The sequence below is a fragment of the Callorhinus ursinus genome, unplaced genomic scaffold, assembly GCF_003265705.2.
Source record: "Callorhinus ursinus isolate GAN/ISIS: 27379988/994484 unplaced genomic scaffold, GSC_fseal_2.0 scaffold4, whole genome shotgun sequence".
In the NCBI taxonomy this organism is placed as follows: domain Eukaryota; kingdom Metazoa; phylum Chordata; class Mammalia; order Carnivora; family Otariidae; genus Callorhinus; species Callorhinus ursinus.
The window spans coordinates 71990424-72004763 of record NW_027397066.1 but is presented as its reverse complement, the minus strand read 5'-3'; the positions used below and the strand labels follow the sequence as shown (position 1 = coordinate 72004763).

Below are 14340 nucleotides of genomic sequence, written 5' to 3'. Positions count from 1 at the left end.
CAGGCAATGCAGTTGGCATCCTGTCCTGTACCACTTTTGGTTCTTTCTTGGTTCTTTCTTCTTTGCCTAGCTAAGTGCCAACTGTCAAAACATGAGCAGGCCTTGTATTTTTAGATCCTTACAAACTAAAAGAAGAATAGTCGGTTTTACTGATTTAGTTATGTTGAACTATATATTATGTGTAATTTTATAAATTATAAGAGCCTTAAATTTTAATTCTGTAGAAAAGAAGGGAAAAGTGAGGTCTTGCCCTTTACAACAACATGGATGGGCCTAGAGGGTATTAAGCTAAGTGAAATAAGTCAGGCTGAGAAAGACAAATACCATATGATTTCACTCACATGGAATTTAAGAAACAAAACAAATGAACAAGGGGGAAAAAAAGAGACCAAAAATGGACTATTACCTACAAACTGGTGGTTGCCAGAGGGAGGGGCGGGGCGGGGGGTGGTATCCATAGATAATATGGATAAGAGTGCACGTATCTTGATGAGCACCGAGTAATGCAGGGAATTGTTGAATATTATACACCTGAAACTAAATAACACGGTATGTTAATTATATTTCAATAAAGTAAATGAATAAACCCATGGAAACAAAAAAAAAGAGAGAAGAGAGAAATGCAAGCATTTCATGTTGCATGGGTGAGAAACTTCACTTCTGTACTGCATGCATACTAACGATGCAACGTAACCTTTTATTTTGTTCATTGAAATTCATAATGGTTTTACATTTGTCAATTTTTAGTGAATTCATTTATGCTAACTATATCCTTTAAGAGAAAATGTCACCCATAAGCTCGAATTGCTTCAGCTGTGTATTTCATATATACCATTGGTGACGTTAAGGAAGGGGCATGTTGGGTCTTCTTATCAGTCAAGTGAGTGGTCAAGAATGGGTCTGTGTTAACACAAAGGAAATCTGATGAATGGCTCCACAGAGCATCAAACAAGCATAACTCAGTTCCGTGATTAGTGTTGTGTCGTTAATTCAGGATCATAATACATTTTTTACTGGAGACCTGTTTGGATAATGGTCACAGACACTCATTTTGTACACTGAGGCCACATAATTGAAAACTGAAAGATGAGTTGTGATAGTTCTGAAGAGAGATTCTGCTAGGTTCCGACAAATTAAAGGATTTCAGGATGTAAGCTAACACCTATTCAAACTAAACTGCGATGAGTAGAAATGTCCAACTAGCCAGCACACCCACATGCCAATACCAACATCAGACTTTGCTTTTCCTGTGCCCTCTGTCCCCTCCACACCACCTTGGCCTTCCCCACCTTGTTTTGCCCCTTTGCCACTCTGCCATGAGGTTATCACTGGCTGCATCTTAACCCTTTCCCTGCCTGGCTCTATTGATATTAGTCCTTACAGAAAAATCACTGCTGTCTTAAGAATTACCACGAAATAACAAATACAGTCTGGCCAGTTTCCTAGTTCCATTTTCGGTAACTTAACACTACACTTTTCTTATTTCTCTGGGGATTATTTTCCTCTTGCGCTCTCCTTCCCTCACTTCTCCTCGATTTTTTTTTTTGCTCTTTTATGCCAGGAGTTTAGAGCTGCTCCTATCTGAGCCCTGACACTTAGGAGGAACCTCCTGCAAGCTTCAATAGTGCAAATGAGGGGGCACCTCCTGGTCACCTCCACCATTAGCCCGATATATCTACCAGAATATTCCCTGCCACTTTTTGAGAGTAGCAGATAAAAATTTATTTCAACACTGCTTTAATTTTTTAAAAAATAATTTATATTACCATCTGAGTTCCCAGATAACTTCATTCTCTCTTTAAATCTTGAGAACCTATGGACCTCATTCCACATGAGGTTAATTTTTTTTACATTAATATGCTTATCTCTCCTACTGTGGGATCTTCAAAAATTTCAGATAGCCATCCTTGTGCTTAGAGCATCTGGCCCATACTAAATTGAAGCACTGTCCCTCAAGTCAGGAGATTTCGTTTTCGTCCCAACTCTTGTCATTGATTAGATTTGCTCTTAAATTCTTAAATTAGATTTGGTCTTAAATTCTTTGGGTTTCAATTTCCTTGTCTATAATCTGTTGGATTGAATCCGTGGTTCTTAAACCTGATGCATTTAGGATCACTTGGGCAGCTTTTAAAGTACGCTTGGGGGGTGGGGCAGGTATCTGGGCCCTCACCTAAATATTCTATTTAGTTGTGGGGGGGGCGGTGAGAACCTGTGCATTAGAAGTTGTGAGTATCTCCCTTTGTGATGCTAATGTGCAGCGGGGTTGAGAAATCACTAAATTAGTTAATGTATGAAGTTTTAACCAGCTCTAATGTTCTATGATTATGATATGATCTTTTTATTTTTTTAAAAAATTTTATTTATTTATTTGACAGAGAGAGACACAGTGAGAGAGGGAACACAAGCAGGGGGAGTGGCAGAGGGAGAAGCAGGCTCTCCACCCAGCAGGGAGCCCGATGCGGGGCTCGATCCCAGGACCCTGGGATCATGACCTGAGCCGAAGGCAGACGCTTAACGACTGAGCCACCCAGATGCCCCTGATACGATCTTTTTAAGTAAAATACTGAACAGGCACTTGTGTGAGATAATTTTGTAGATCTGATAAACGCTTTGATAGCTGAAGGAACAAATGTTGCTCTAGGAATCCCAGAATTTCAGAGCATGGTCAGATCCCAGCCTTGTGTAAGTCACAGTAATCCGTAAGTATACTTGAAGCATACCTTTTTTTTTTTTTTTAAACTCAGGGACTGCTACAGATGAAATACCCTACATCATCTGAGATCTATCTTTAAAATCTGATAGGATTTTTTTTAATGCAGAAAGGAGTATATTGAGATGGGTCTTGAAGGAAAGAGAAATAAATATCACCCTATTCATCCAAAAATGACAAATCAGGATGTTGTGTTCAGTGCGTTTTTTTTTTTTCTTAAAGACTATCTAAAATAATTTGTACAGATTTACCCTTTGTAAGGCATCCTTTTTCTTTTTGTTTTTGACTAATTTATGTAAGCATCTTAGGTTAACTGTAGTCTTGAGCAGCTTCTGAAACTTCAAGTGCAGAACATGCATCTTACACATACTAATCCCAGCACTAAGCAGAAGCACATGAACAGCTTACTGAAAGCCCCAAATGGAAGGTGCAAACTCCTAGGTAAATGGGCTCTCTCAAGACAAATGTGACTCCCTGGTTGTTTCAGTTAAGGACGTATAGCCCACGATGCCAAATCTCTCTCTCCCTGGCATACATGCTTTTCTTCTCCATAATACCCTCACCTGGAAAAGGTCTTGCCTCTGACCTGTGGGGGAGGTTGGAAGCATATACCATTTGTTCTTCTTCAAGGCCATTCCTCCGGGCAAGCCTGGTAAATTCTCTTTGGAAAGCAAGTGAGGACTTATCAGATATATTGATGATTCCAGTCGGGGCATAGTGTCCTTCATCGGAACCTTAAATCTGAAACGTGAGGTCATTCAGTGCCTCCTAAATTCAGTGCCTCCTAAGCCATTCAGAAACCTTAGGAAACAATTATGCTTTCCTGAACAATTTTGACTTCTTCCCCTCCTTATTTTCCAGAACCCCTCCCTGCCTTCTCATGGCAGCAGGAGAACGTGGACTCAGATGAAGCGCACCTCTCCCCGCAGGCTGGGCGCCTGATTCGCCAGCTTCTGGATGAAGACAGTGACCCCATGCTCTCTCCTCGGTTCTATGCTTATGGGCAGAGTAGGCAGTACCTGGATGACACAGAAGTGCCTCCTTCTCCCCCAAATTCCCATTCTTTCATGAGGTATGTGTGCGTTGCTGATAAGCAAATGTATCATCGCTGTTAACGTTAGAAAGAATAGGAATGGTGTTGATGGCTGGCAGTTTTTTTTTTAACTACATTGTGAGTCTGTGGAAGAACATATTGGGAATTCTCCATCCTAGTACACAGGCTCTGTTGTAATTTTTCAGTTGGCGCAACTACATCGCTGCACACTGAATTTCCACTGGCACATCCTCTCCAGAGCTATCTAAAATTTAACTCTCAGGTCTGCAGTGCCTATGTCAGTCCTACCTTTGCTAATTGTAAATGTGAGTGAGAGAAAGTTAGGCCTATTTGATAGGTGGGACACAGAGAGCTCAGGGTCACCAGATGAATTGGTAGTCCCCTTTCTTTTACATGGGAAGATGGAGACTGCCTGGACCCTCTCCCTCCGTGCCGCATCCCCATCCCCAAGCCCCTCAGCAGGCAGCGAGTGCCCCAACCTGTGCCCCTCACAGGCGCCGGAGCTCCTCTCTCGGCTCCTACGATGACGAGCAGGAGGACCTGACACCTGCCCAGCTCACGCGAAGGATTCAGAACCTTAAAAAGAAGATCCGAAAGTTCGAAGATAGATTTGAAGAGGAGAGGAAGTACAGAGTAAGTGTCTCTTCACAGGGTTGTCCCTGTCCACTCCTGTCCCCTGACAATGCCCACATGCCAGCATATTAGAAACTCAGAGAAGCGATCAAAAGTTAGGGGAGATTTCTGGGGAGCCCCCAAACAAAAAGGCAATAGAAACTGGCTAGTAAACCCTGAGATGCCCCAGACATCATGTATCAGCATTTTCCTTGCACAGGGTATTCTTACAAATATGATTGAACATTTTAGTTGACCTCTTATAAACTTAACCTTGTGAAGGAATGGGAAAAATCATTAAGTGACTCTTTATTTTGGCTCAAACTTAATTCAAGATTATCTTCTAAAATTTCATTAGTATTTACCTCATTCTGCTCTCAGCTCTATCTTAGCGTTGCCCACAAGAGCGGCAGAAAGGCACTTTGCATGGTGATTCCAGTGTAGGATGTATGTCTCCTCTGCTTTCCATCCTGTTAGCCTGACAGCTTAAACCCTACAACTCATAAAAAGGGGCCATGGACTTCACGGAAGTCCAGCATTTTGCCTGTGAGGAATTCTCTGAAAGCATCGAAAATAACCAGATGTAAAGAAAGATAATGGAATTATACTGATGACATTTGCTCTAATTGTTCATGATGAATTTCTTTTTCCGGTGGGACTCAACCTTCTCTTCCTCTTTAAAACAAACTAATCACAGGGCGCCTGGGTGGCTCAGTCGGTTAAGCATCTGCCTTCAGCTCAGGTCATGATCTCATAGGTCATGGGATTGAGCCCCACATTGGGTTCCCCGCTCAGTGGGGAGTCTGCTTGAGATTCTCTTTCCCTGCTCTTTCTCTGCCCCCTCCCCCCACTCGCACCCATGCACACTCTCTCAAATAAATAAACAAACCTAAGAAAAAAGACATAAAATAGTATAAAACTATGTATTGAAACCACCCAAAACAATGAAATTATCTTCTCTTAAAAAAAAGAGGGGGGGCACCTGGGTGGCTCAGTCAAGTTGAGCATCTGCCTTTGGCTCAGGTCATGAGCCCAGGGTCCTGGTATCGAGCCCCACATTGGGCTCCCTGCTCAGCGGAAAGTCTGCTTCTCCCTCTGCCCACCCCCCTTGTGTTTTCTCTCTCCCTCTCTCTCTTTCTGAAAAAAATAAATAAAATCTTACAAAATTAAAAAAAAAACTGATCATCAAACTCATCTTCTTTTTCCTGCCCCAGTTTGCAAACATTTACATTCAATTTTGCTTTTCTCAGCCTTCTCATAGTGACAAAGCAGCCAATCCAGAGGTTCTAAAATGGACAAATGACCTTGCCAAATTCCGGAAACAGCTTAAAGGTAGGTGATGTTGTAGACCTATGCCATGGCTTCAGTAAGACAAGCCACCTGCAGGATTCATGATCTCACCACATCCCGAGTGCCCCTGTTGAAATAGTTCAGAAAGACAAGTTCCTTGACGCTGCTTCCCAGCGCTCCCGGTGTTCAGAGGACACCTTCCCCACGTCTCACCATGCTCTCCGTCACAGGGCAACCTGGATTAGTTAAGATGCAAATGCTGCAGCATTTCCCCATTTCCCGAAATCATGAATTTTTATTTGCTGTGGTGTTAGGAGAAGACCTGTAAGCACGGAGGAATATAAAAAGGATTGGGTCCTTGTCCCTCAAAAAGCATGCTGTCTTTTAGGAGATAGTCATATAAACAACCAAATGGAATACAAAGGGAAAATAATGCCAAAATGACGTATGTAAGTTATCTGGAAAAAGTTGGCCAGCAGTTGGGGGTGCTGGATCAGCCAGTCAATGCTGTTAGACAGTAAGGGAGTGGGTATAGAACCATCTGCCACATTCTGAGAACAGCAAACCTATTGGTGTGGCTAAAGCATGGATGTTACATAGCTAAAGCTTTCTCAGGAATTTGGGTTAGGGAATTATTCCAGATAATCCAAGAAGATGTTAGCATTTTCTCAGGTTTTACATAATAACCCAGGGATTTCGACTACTGTTATAATTAGATACTTTCCCAAAAAAGATGGGGCTAAATGGTTAGTAACACCACAGAAAAACAGTTGGGGTTCAGCAGACATCAATTCTCATATGTCACCACCCCCAAATGTTTTCAAACTAGAGTCCAAACTAAAGATATCTGAAGAGGACCTAAGCCCCAGGATGCGGCAGCGAAGCAACACGCTTCCCAAGAGTTTCGGTTCCCAGCTTGAGAAAGAAGATGAGAAGAAGCAAGAGCTCGTCGATAAAGCCATAAAGCCTAGCGTCGAAGCCACACTGGAATCCATCCAGAGGAAGCTCCAGGAGAAGCGGGCAGAAAGCAGCCGTCCTGAAGACATTAAGGTGTGGGGATTCGGGGGCGGCCCCAAGCTAACTGCTAGTCAACATGGTGGCAACATAGGGCCCGACACATGGTCCCGGTGGGAAGAGGGATGCGGCGACGCCTGCTCAGACCTCCCACGCCCTGGTCTCCCACACCCTTAGATGTCTAGAGAAGCAGATGGAACAGCCTGAGAGTGTTTTCAGTGCTAGTACTTTGGTTTATGATGACACATTGAAAGCGGAACACTCTCATGTAGAGATCGCAGAAAGAACTCGTGAGGTTAACAGATGATTTGATGACTCTAGAGTAGAAGGATTGTAGACGAACCTTTGGGGCTGTAGTCCTGGCTTGGGCCATTCAGCTAAGCCCCACGTGCCTCGCAGCCCCACTTACCTCATCCTGCCTTTGCGGCCGGGTGGGACACACAAGGAGTTGATGGCGACTCTGCTGTGCTAGCTCTTTCACCGGCAGAAAGCCGGGACGAGCTGACTCCTAAGCAAGCTCTGAATAGAGCCCGTAGGAACGACTGTAGGAGGATACTTTTTAACCTTACTTGAGGAAATTTGTCTATAGAAAGAAGTAGGAGTGCTCGTAAATGTTTCCCCATCTTTCATTTCTCTCTCCTTGTGTTTATTCAGGATATGACCAAAGACCAGATTGCCAATGAGAAGGTGGCTCTGCAGAAAGCTCTATTATATTACGAAAGCATTCACGGCCGGCCGGTATGTGAATGTACTGGGTTTCCCGATTGGGGTCAACTGTGTGGCTTTAGAAATGAATCTTCTGTGTTCAGTATTTGACATATGAGTTTTCCTGACGTTTAGGAGATGCCTACAGATTTTCAGCAGACCCAAGCTCTCTGGTGGCTAAACTGAGGAGAGACTTAAGCTGTGGAACAGATGCTGGATTTGAGTTCCAAAGAAACATGAGTTTGCAGCTAACATTTGGTCACTACTGTTCTGCTTCAGGGGGACAGTGGTGGAGGGGGTGTAGATTACAGATGCGTGCACAAAGCCCTAGAGACTCCCCTGTCCCTGGGTCTGCCCCCATACACTGTCACCGGCTCGAGGCATTCTTGTCCTTAAAATGAAGGTGTTAAACTAGTATGATTTGCCCTAAAATTCAATCTCTCTTCAGTGTAGCCGTGGCCAGTGTTTATCTGTAGAGAAGTTCCAGCCACCAGCCTAAACCAAAAGTGTGAGGAATCCAAGATAGGACTTTGCCTTTTCATAGCAACAGGAAGCATTGAAAGCGATTTGTTACTCAGCAAAGCATGGTTATTGTGTGTTTGTCATTAGTCCTGGGGGGAGGGGGAGACAGTGGCACGAAAGGCTTCTGCTCTATTCCTTAAGAAACTCGTAATCAGATACCCTTGTCAGTTACTCTCCGTGACCTTCTGTGGAGAGTGTTGTCAAGAACCCAACAAAATAAGTTCTTAAGAGCCGCTATAAAGGAGCGTGAAGTTTATATTCACAGAAGGATTTGTATACAGCCAAAATGCAGAGGTCTCTCTTCCAGTCACAGGCATGGCTATATAATGGAGATGGTATTTTCATGTAAAATACACTCTTTTGAATAAAGAAGTTCCCAGAAGAATGTGCTAGACCTTAAGATCTGTGAGGGCCGGAATTTTGTTCACCTAATGGGGCACCTGATCCTCGGCATCTAGCACAAAGACCTGACACGTACCATGTGCCCAATAAACTGTCTGTAGAATGCATCCTCCATGGTATTTTTGGTTCTGAATTTATCAGGTTTAAATTAAAAAAAAAAAAAAAAAAAGCTGGAGCTGCTGATGATTGATTTTACTGGCCTGTCCCTACAGCGGAAAAATACTGGTGTTCTGGGATAATGGTCATGTTTCAGGCCAAGTTGTGTTTTGGATTTTTTAAAGGCATTGAACCAAATAGTAAAGGCACTGGAGCTCAAATATATTGTGAAACTTGTCCTTTTCTCCTGGAGGATTCAGAACTTGCAGAAGTAGAACTGAACTCCTTCTAGCAGAGAGAAGCCCCTTCTCCACTGCCGGCTCAGCGCCTTTTAAGTATAGATCTCCTCATGGCCACGAGGCAGGTGCGGAAGGAGGGGGAGTTGTGTGCTTTCCTTCTCAGCATTTCTTCTTTTTCTCATGTGGGTTCACATCCGACATTGATAGACTCCTTTAAGGACGGCTTTGCCTGAGGCCCCACGATCTCTCAGCTGCTTTCTAGTCCCAACCTTTAAGGCCAGTTCAGGGGCCCGGATGCCGGGTATTTGTTGCTCAAAGTTGGACACAGAGCCTCTCATTCTGCCTGGGCTGAAGGGATGGGCAGGGACTTGTGTCCGCAATCCTAGTTTCAGATCCCAGCCCTACTGAGACCAGCCCTGGAGCTTTGGGCTATGGAGGTAGGAGACCAGGGCTTTGATTATACCATCCATAGCTGTCTGTTATAGGTTGTCATGGAGACCAACGCGCGCAGGCACATTTACCTGTGGGCTGTCTGGCACTGAGGAAGTGGGCTGGCTGGCTTGGCAGGTGGCTCAGGGGGTGCCCAGTCAATGATGTTGTCACTTCTGCTACAGGTACCTGTTCTGCTGTCTGCAGCCTACTTCTTATTAAGTGATGAACTCAGGAGAGAGAACGCACTTTGTTTTAGCTCTCTTATCATTAGGAATATGAAATCTTAGTTCTTGGCCCTGCTCTATTATTCTCTGTCCTCTCAGTGTTCTTTTGGATGTTGGAAGAACACCTTTTTGGGTCTGCATTCTAGCATCTCATTGGGCAGGGAACAAGTTCTCTAGAACTTTGAGTGGCATTCGTTGCTGGTTCATGGTTAGACTCTCTGCCTCTCTGGACCTTGATGCTCCAGCCTCCTCAGGAAAAGTGGAGTTCATTTGATATCTGGCCAGTGTGAAAAATCAAACAGTAAACTTTTCATTCTTAGGTCTGTGGTGTTGCCATGGACCCTGAACTGTAAATACCATTTGGGCAACACTCTTTTGTTTGTTTATTTGTTTGTTTTTAGAAAAGCAGGTGCTCAAAGCTCATGGGTTTTTGCTGAGTCTACAGATTCTGATTTGAAAGGACAATGAGTGACTGACTGTCAGAATCGCAGACCAAAGCCATTGTGTGGGGCTCTTGTACATTTTTTAAACAAGGCGTTTTGCTTTAACAGTGCACTCCACAGAGTGACACGTGAATGAAAAGCAAAACACACTCATTTACACAGGGGCACATAAATCCCTACTAATTATTAAGAAACACGTCCTTTCAACATTTAAAGATCTCATCAAAATATGATCATAGAAAGTACAACACATAACTGCAGGTCACCATATTACAGACCACTCCTTGATGGGAACGTAGAAGGAATGGGTTGCTTGCTCAGAGCTTCTGGTTTCTTCCTGAGTCTCTTCGTTATCAGGATATTTTCATGTTATGCTTTAATATCTTGGGAACTAATGTGACACTGAACACACTCTGTTCAAATTTAAATGCAAACTCTGAAGCCTTAAATAAATACTGCCCTTTGGCTCTCTGCTCTTTGGGATGATCTGATCTTTGCCCAGTCTATTATTTTTACCTGATAATAAAGAGGAGAGAGTTACCTCTTTCTGAGTCGGTGGGCCGAGATGCAGTCGTTACAAGAATCCATCTCATTTTTCTTCTCCTGCTGGTAGTTGTATGACTCAGGAGTACCCCTCCACACAAACTCAAACCACTTGTTTTTCTAAGAAGATTTTGAGGCTGTATAGTTTCTTGTCTGCCTGTGGCATAATTTCTCACAAAATGGTGCTTCCATGCTACTGTTTATAGCTAGAACTCAACCTAGGCAGAGCTCTGTGCTTGGAAGGCAGAATTCTCTACATTAAGAAGACAACGTGGTCAGACCCTATTAGAAGAAAATGCTTCATTGTGACATTTCTAGTATGTCTTCACTGTGTTAAGATCCTACTTTACTTCATGTCTTATTTGTGAATGGAAAGAAAACTGAACTGGGAGTCCGTGAACCTGGGTTCTTGACACAAATCTATTGCCTTGGGCAAATCATTACCCTCTCCAGGGCTTCGTTTCATCGTATGAAAAAATAAGGCTTTTCTAGCTCTGATAGCCCAGGGTTCTAATCCTATCTTTATCTTCACATTAAAAGGATCAGTCATTTTCTCTTTCACCTGTATAGCACTGTCCAGGTAACAGAGTCCAGATGGATGTTGCAGTAAGGAAGTTTTATTCGAGGCTAAGACAAAAACCCTCACAAAAGATAAAGACAGGCAAATGCGGTCGTCTAATTGGTCCTTTGTAATTTGTGTCCAAGACTTTCCTCTATTTAAATGTGGATTAATTATTGGCTGGTGTTCCCTTGGTACCTGGAAATATTATCTGAGACTTTACAGAGCAACCAAATAGCATAGTACGAGATCAGTCGTTGAAGATTTCCTTAACCAAAAACAAAAACCGGAGAGCCTGGGTGGCTCAGTCAGTTAAGCATCCAACTCTTGATTTCGGCTCAGGTCATGATGCTCAGCATGGAGTCTACTTGAGATTCTGTCTCTCCCTCTCTCCCTTCCCCCACTCATGTGTTCTAGATAGATAGATAGATAGATAGATAGATAGATAGATAGATAGATAGATGATAGATAAAATCTTTTTTTTTTTTAAAGCAAAGACAGAATGGGAGGTGCTGCCTTCGCCCTTTAGATGTTAGCATCTAGGTTTTTATGTTGTTCTGACTTGTGTGCAAAAATACATCTTAGTAATAAGCCTATTCCCACACATTGGAAAACCATTCAGAGCTACCACCTGAATGAAAATTTAGTAAAGGTTTGAGGCAAGAGGAGTGAAAGTGTAATAGAAAATACAATGTATTACATGCTTGGCCTAAGGTCATTTCCAAGCAACTATAGATCATAAAGATTTTCTAATATTAATTTTGCAGTTTACCAATCAGGAAATCGAGGCTCAGAGAATTTTACTGGCTCATTCAAAGGCCTGTTTTCCATCAATAACAGAATCTCTGAGCAGCCAATGACTCAAGAATAAGAGACAGCAACTTCCAAACAGTTTTCCCATGGTCCATTTAATATCAGCTCACACTTTTTTTTTTTTAACAGTTCAGCCAAGACCCTGCTTTGTTTATGGAACTATTGGTTAGATTTTGGCTCTACTAACAAATCCAGTTCTGATAATTGCATGTGATGTGGTTTTATGATGAGTGAAACTTGTATCAACTTTTAGTATCACCAAACCTTTGCTTCAGATATATATCATGAAAATAATTATGGTGTAAATCAAGTAGTGTTAATTCTTTCCCACCCTTCAGACTTAAAGATCTTTAATATTTCTGGTGTTTAGACACTTCTATCAAATGCCAGTGTTAACTTTGGTGGAATTATGATGGGCTTAGCTCTCCAGAGTCAGAAACTGGACTTTATCAAATCACTCACAGGTGATTAGTTCCTGAGGATCATCAATTTAAAACATGAGCAATTCGTAGAAAATCTAAATATCAGTGTCATAAGCCAAATAATTAAACCAAGGATCCTCTTCATCTGCTCCAACTAGAAAATTTGAACAAAGAATTAGAGAAGAAACTGGCTTCTGTCAAATTTGCCACATCTGGATGGTTTTACTAGCAAAGTCTCCTTCTAAAATTCAGACTCTCCTTCTACAATCCAAAAATGTTTCTGCCAAGCAACAAACAATAGGATGCGAGTCCACAATGGGGAAATGCTAGCTCCTCATTATTTTTATTTTTCGTATGTCTTTTGGTCACTAAACTATCAGTTGTTTATCTTGCACAATAATATCACCACATGTCATGTGTTGACAATTAGGATGTGCCTTAACCTCATCTGCAACACATTTAATGGATACATCTTGTATTTAAAAAGGTATTCCATGTGTTCCAGTCCTAAATAGGACTCGTTTCACACGTGCAATTGTACAAGTCACTCCATTTCTACTCCTCAGACTTACCTGCGGCTGTTGAACTCTTGTTGAAGTATAACCTAAATACAGAAAGAAGCGCAAATTGTAAATATGTATCTTGATGCATTTTCACAAAGTAAACGAGTCCAGGTAATTAGCATCCAGACCAAGAAATAAATGTTGCCAGTCCTCCAGAAGCCCTGCTCCTTGTCCCCTTCCAGTCAATACCATGACCTCCACTCCATGAAGGAAAACCATTATCTTGACTCTAAAGCTGTAAATTCTCTTTGCTTATTTCTGAACTTATGTAAGTGGAATCTTATAGTACATATTCTGTAGTATCTGGCTTATTTTACTTGGCTGTCTCTTTTTGAGATTAATTTATGGTGTTGCCTATAGCTGTGGCCCATCCATCCTCATTACTGTGCAGTATTCAGTTTGGGCAACATACCCATTCTGTTGCTGGGCATATGAGTGGTTTCCAGTTTATGGTTAAAAGTAGTGCTGCTGTGAACATTATTCGGTGTGTCTTTTGGTGAGCTAGCGGCCATACTTGGTTGTTGTTGTTTTTTATACTTAAGAGTGGAACTGAGGAATCACATGCTCAGCTTTAGTTGGACAACTGCCAAATTGTTGTCCAGAGTGTTCCACAAGCAGCAGTGAAAGAGAGTTCCAGTTCTTCAGCATTCTTGCTGACGCTTGACACGATCTGTTGTCTCATGTTAGCCTTTGCAGTAGGCGTGTCTAGTAGTAACACCTATGGTTTGATCCTCAGTCTTTCTGACATAAAATAATTCCTGTGTTCCCTTTCATTTTGGACAATCATCTTCTATGAAATACCAGTTTTAAAACTCCTTTTGAGATGGTAGCTAGCCATAGCAAAATGCCATCTGCCTTTCAATATTGTGATATTCGGAAGAAATAGAAAAGATTATTATTATTGCTGTTCATAGAAAATAAGTCCACAAGATGTTTCTGCATAATGGCAGTATCCTTCCTGGCACGTGAAGTTTGTCCAAAGATCACTTATTGTTGACCACTTGGAGAAAGGCAAATATAAAAGGTTACAAAGGAATAACCCATTCGTGCATAACCCACAATTGTCTGCAAAGTTGAAGGCCCAACAGGCCCATAATACCATTTGCCCTTCCTTACGTCTGTAACTCTTGCCTTATGTGCCCAGTGGAAATAAAGTGCAGAAGACAAACCGCAAACTTGAAACAAAGACTCTTCATCTCTTTTGGCATTTAAGTAAAGAAGGGAAATGCATGCATACCTATACCCTTTGCATACATATTTATGTTTGAAATATCCTCTCCACAGATACTATGGAATGTTTCCATTATGTCAGGCACATTTTGAAATAGTTTCCAGGGATACAAAAACACATACTCCTGCTCTCAAGGAGCTTACAGTCTTGAAGAGGAGACAGATGTGCCAACAAATAGTTACTATAGAGTATAAAATGTGTCATCTACTGGGGCTGCTATAAGAAAATACCATACACAAGAGCCTTATAAACAACAGACATTTATTTGTCACAGTTCTGGAGGCTGGGAAGTCCAAGATCAAGGCACTGATGGATTCAGTGTCTGATGAGGGCCCTTTCCTGGTTCCCACCCAGCCATATTCTTACTGTCCTCACATGGCAGAAGGGGCCAGGGAGCTCTCTGGGGTCTCTTCTATAAGGGCACTACTCCTGTTCATGAGGGCTCCACCCCCGTGACCTAATCACC

General features: G+C 42.3%; 1 protein-coding gene across 9 annotated transcripts in view; it reads left to right on the top strand.

The window, feature by feature from the left end:
- The window catches only part of FAM13A (family with sequence similarity 13 member A), a 368559-nt gene that overhangs the window by 340666 nt on the left and 13553 nt on the right, over positions 1 to 14340 (top strand). For 7 of the 9 annotated variants that reach the window (XM_073891947.1, XM_073891949.1, XM_073891945.1 and 4 more), the window contains 5 exons: positions 3572 to 3782; positions 4166 to 4397; positions 5627 to 5708; positions 6496 to 6716; positions 7335 to 7418. In XM_073891947.1, the coding sequence (XP_073748048.1) occupies positions 3572 to 3782; positions 4166 to 4397; positions 5627 to 5708; positions 6496 to 6716; positions 7335 to 7418 (830 nt within the window). The remainder of the gene's footprint in view (positions 1 to 3571; positions 3783 to 4165; positions 4398 to 5626; positions 5709 to 6495; positions 6717 to 7334; positions 7419 to 14340) is intronic. The other 2 variants (XM_073891948.1, XM_025873432.2) reach the window with 1 other exon arrangement.